The following is a 3,910-nucleotide window of genomic DNA, read 5'->3' on the forward strand; positions in this document are numbered from 1 at the left end:
GAAATAGATCCGAATCAACCGAATTTTAATTTGAAATGGTAAAATGGCAATATCAAATAGACTTGTCTCAAAAGAAAATTTCACATCTCGGACTAAGTATATGCTCTCACAGTTTATGATATTTATATATAGCAACTACTTTATATCAAGAGCTACAGCAAGACTATATCTTTTAAGTGTTCAACTTTTTTTTAACAAATATGTTGTAGTTTTAAACATTTAGGTACATAGATTTAACACAAACTCGTTGATTTCAACATATAATTACAAAAAATATTAAACAGGTGACTGTATATTTTTAAAAATATTAAACAATATTACTTTTTAGAAAAAAATTATTAGAGTAACACTTTTTTTTTGAAAATTTTCGCAGAATTTGCAAAGTCATGAGGGGGAATCGAACTCTCAACCTTTGAATACAACAACTCTAAAACTTTTTTCTAACCAATTGTGCTACCTCCTCTTTCTCTAGAGTAATACTTCAGTAGTTCCTTTTAATATTTTTAGTACTTTTTAAAACATATAGTTAGATTTTTCTCTTAGTACGGCTTGAGACATTATATCCGCCAATAAAAGTTTGGTATTTTTTTTTTCTTCTTTTTGTCTCATTGTGATAGGTCCTTGGATCTAATTGTAATAAAACTTCTTTCACATTTGTTGTAGGAATATATGGTGCCTATAAGTATATATAGAAACATAAAAACTACCTTCTCAATTTGTAAAAGAATAATAATCGTACTAAAATATATCAAAGAATTATATTGATCCCGTGGCATGCATTGTACAGTTTGGACTTTGAAATTGCCATACTGTTAATTGAAAATAAAAATAAAATGAAAGATTATATATATATATATATTGCGCACTCATGATATTAATCAAGCAGTAACATCATTCCAAATTAGTCAAGCACAATCAAATTCTGGCATATATTATTATCTATCCACTTCATTGAGTAGGATTATGGGATCGAAATAAAACAAAACAAAACCAAACAAAACACACAAAAATAAAATATGGGAATAAGTAGAAAGCATGGATATAACGAAACAATCCCAAGTACGTACTACTGGAAACAAAAGGTCGACACCTGACTGATTCACATAATGCCAGAATTAATTTTGGTGCGGAACAGTCACACCCCGAGAGTCCAAGGTTGCCCCGCGTAGTAGAAGGCATGGATATCAAGCTCCACAATATTCCCATCTGCTTTTTCTTCCAGCCACTTTTTGAATATGATGCCTTGTGCCATACGGAACTGTCCGGTCCCTCCAACAATGGCCCACTCCCCATGTTCGACAACAGGCCCCATCACCTGAAGTGACGACCCCTTGAACCTGATCGATATGCCATGCATTATGCATATATAAGTTAGCAAGTTACATACACTGACAATTAATATCCTATTGATCAAGTCACCATAAAAGTTGAAAATAGTAAACTAATTTCCTGTAATTAATATTAGCTCTAAGTTTCTAACTTGTGTAGTGTACATATACCTGTCATCCTCGAACACAATGCTGAAATAATTTTCCCACCTCCCGAGGCTCATTGAAGCCTGAATATGCAGGCCCTGTGCACGTGCAACGATTGTCTTGTCGGTGCCGTTTCCATCGTACACGGGCCAATCATTAACGACGGTCCAACCAAATGAATTCGGAAGTTTTGGGTCTACTATTATTGCTTGGTTAAGGTTTGATCCCCCATACGTGTGGTGCAAGTACAAGTGGAAGTAAAGCTCATTTTTCTGGAGTGTGGAAACAGGAGCGATGTTGAACGCCATGGCTATAGAGGACTGTTTGTAAAAGGAGGGGAGAATATATCAAGGTTAGGTTGAGTGAAATGAGAGAGGAAGGGAGGGGTATTTATAGCCATGCATACATGCACTCTCTAGATTTATAAAATTAATTTTAGTAATGTGATAGTGCACTAGCTAGATGATCTTTTACGCCTTCTAATAATTTATTTAAATATTTACTTAATTAATCACAAGTGCTTAGAAAATTAATTTTAAAAATCAAAAAATAATTTCTAAATTTGAATAGGGGAATCACATATTCCTAAATAACCAAATATATTTGTATCACACAAAAATGCATTAAAAATATTTAGAAAATCTATTGATTAAATAACCATTAATTACATATAACAATTGGATAATACTTAAATTACGTATGTATACACACCCTATTAACTTTGATTTAACGAATCTCAAACCAAAATAATTAAAATTACCCACCAAAGGTGAACCTGAGATCATATTAGACATTCAAATCTTTATATCAAATTATTGAAACAGTTAAGTTAACCCGGCAAGGACGACGTAGATTTCAACACTATGTTCATCCCTTATGAGGACTATATTACCTATTTTCAGGTATACAATATTCTTGCAAAAAGGTAAGGGTACAATGAGTAAATCCGGACCGTTCTTTTACCCTTGTTCAAATCTCAAACGGACTTCCTATATTTTCCATAGGCATCTGGCGGGGACTAATCCATGTATAGTTCGTATTTTTTAATCATTGTACCCTTCCGGTAACGAATTTGCATCCTCTGAGATATCTCGACCGTTCAAATATGTTATGCACGAATTTCAAAACTCAAATATTACTGTCCCGCTGCACTATCCCTGAATAGGCACCAGCCAAGTTGGTTACACAAAATATGAGATTTCTCAGAGGATACGCACTCTCTGGTAACTGAGGGGAGTTGGATCCTGATTTACAGAACTTTAGGAGAGCAGCTGTTCCATAGACAAGTTTGCTGATGGACTTGAGTTGGGACTGGACAAAGAGCAGTGCCTTTCTATAATGACTTGTTGCTTCACACACTGTTTTGAATGCCTTTTTAAATATTTTATTTTAATTGGGGCCTCTGCAATTTTTCTGAGTTTGACGGCTTCATTGAAAGATCCGCTACGGAAATATAAAAATTTCTGTGAAGATCACTGGACATTTATTAAATTTGAAGAAACAAGTCATAGCTGACTTTTTATTCATTAATGGAAAACACAAGAGATGAGTGTGAAGAGATATGGATAAATAACAACATGGTGCTACATGTTGTTATCTCGGGTATTTTAAAATATGAGATATCATTCATGACGATGGAACCTGTGTTATCGCCAAAGTGGCTATGCGAAGCTTGTCTTGAAAATAGTCAAAAGCTAACAGCTTTAATTGACACTTACACGACAGGAAAATAATAACTATTCTTGTAGTTTGTAAATGAAATTTATCATCCTTTTACAGGAATGGAACAGTACTTACATTATGGTAATTATACAGTTCTAACCTCTCAGCTAGCATTTAATTGAAATCGATCAATATTCTTATTCAGCGTATTGTAGGAGTGATAACACCAGTACTAACCAATTATTATACAACGTATATATCGTAATACTAATTAAAAGCAAAGGTTTAAATAGCGTTTATCGCGTCATAGCGAGAATAGCGAGAACAGCGCTATTCTCATCCATCCAAACATACTCGCGCTGTTCTCACTATTCCTATAAAAACATGGAATAGCAAACTACTCTCTCAAATGTTCAATCGCTGTTCTCGCTATTCTAAAATGTTCAATTCAAACAACTTCCGAATAGTTTTGAGTTAGCGCTATTCTTAAATAGTAGCTATTCTCGCTGTTCTTAATCTACTATTCTCAACAGTAACTATTCTCGCTATTCTCTAGTGCATCCAAACGCACCCAAATTTTGGTATGTTTGGATGTAGCGAGAATAGCGAGAACAGCGAGAATAGTGTTGTTTCAATCCATCCAAACATACCCCCTAGAACAGCGAGAATAGCAATGTTCTCGCTATTCCTACAAAAAGTTGGAATAGCAAACGTACTCTCTCAAATATTCAATCGCTATTCTTGCTATTCTAAATGTTCAATCGAAACAACAT

At 34.1% G+C, this 3,910-nt stretch overlaps 1 protein-coding gene across 1 annotated transcript; it reads right to left on the minus strand.

Moving 5' to 3' along the window:
* Positions 1-834: 834 nt before the first annotated feature.
* Positions 835-1,817, minus strand: LOC144544949 (pterocarpan synthase 1-like). Its single transcript, XM_078293507.1, has 2 exons — positions 1,500-1,817; positions 835-1,337 (listed from the first exon to the last, which is right to left on the minus strand). The coding sequence occupies exons 1-2, from the start codon at positions 1,781-1,783 to the stop codon at positions 1,136-1,138; spliced, it is 486 nt and encodes a 161-aa protein (XP_078149633.1). The 5' UTR covers positions 1,784-1,817; the 3' UTR covers positions 835-1,135.
* Positions 1,818-3,910: the final 2,093 nt, after the last annotated feature.

The sequence above is a fragment of the Carex rostrata genome, chromosome 27, assembly GCF_964058835.1.
Source record: "Carex rostrata chromosome 27, lpCarRost1.2, whole genome shotgun sequence".
NCBI classification, from domain to species: domain Eukaryota; kingdom Viridiplantae; phylum Streptophyta; class Magnoliopsida; order Poales; family Cyperaceae; genus Carex; species Carex rostrata.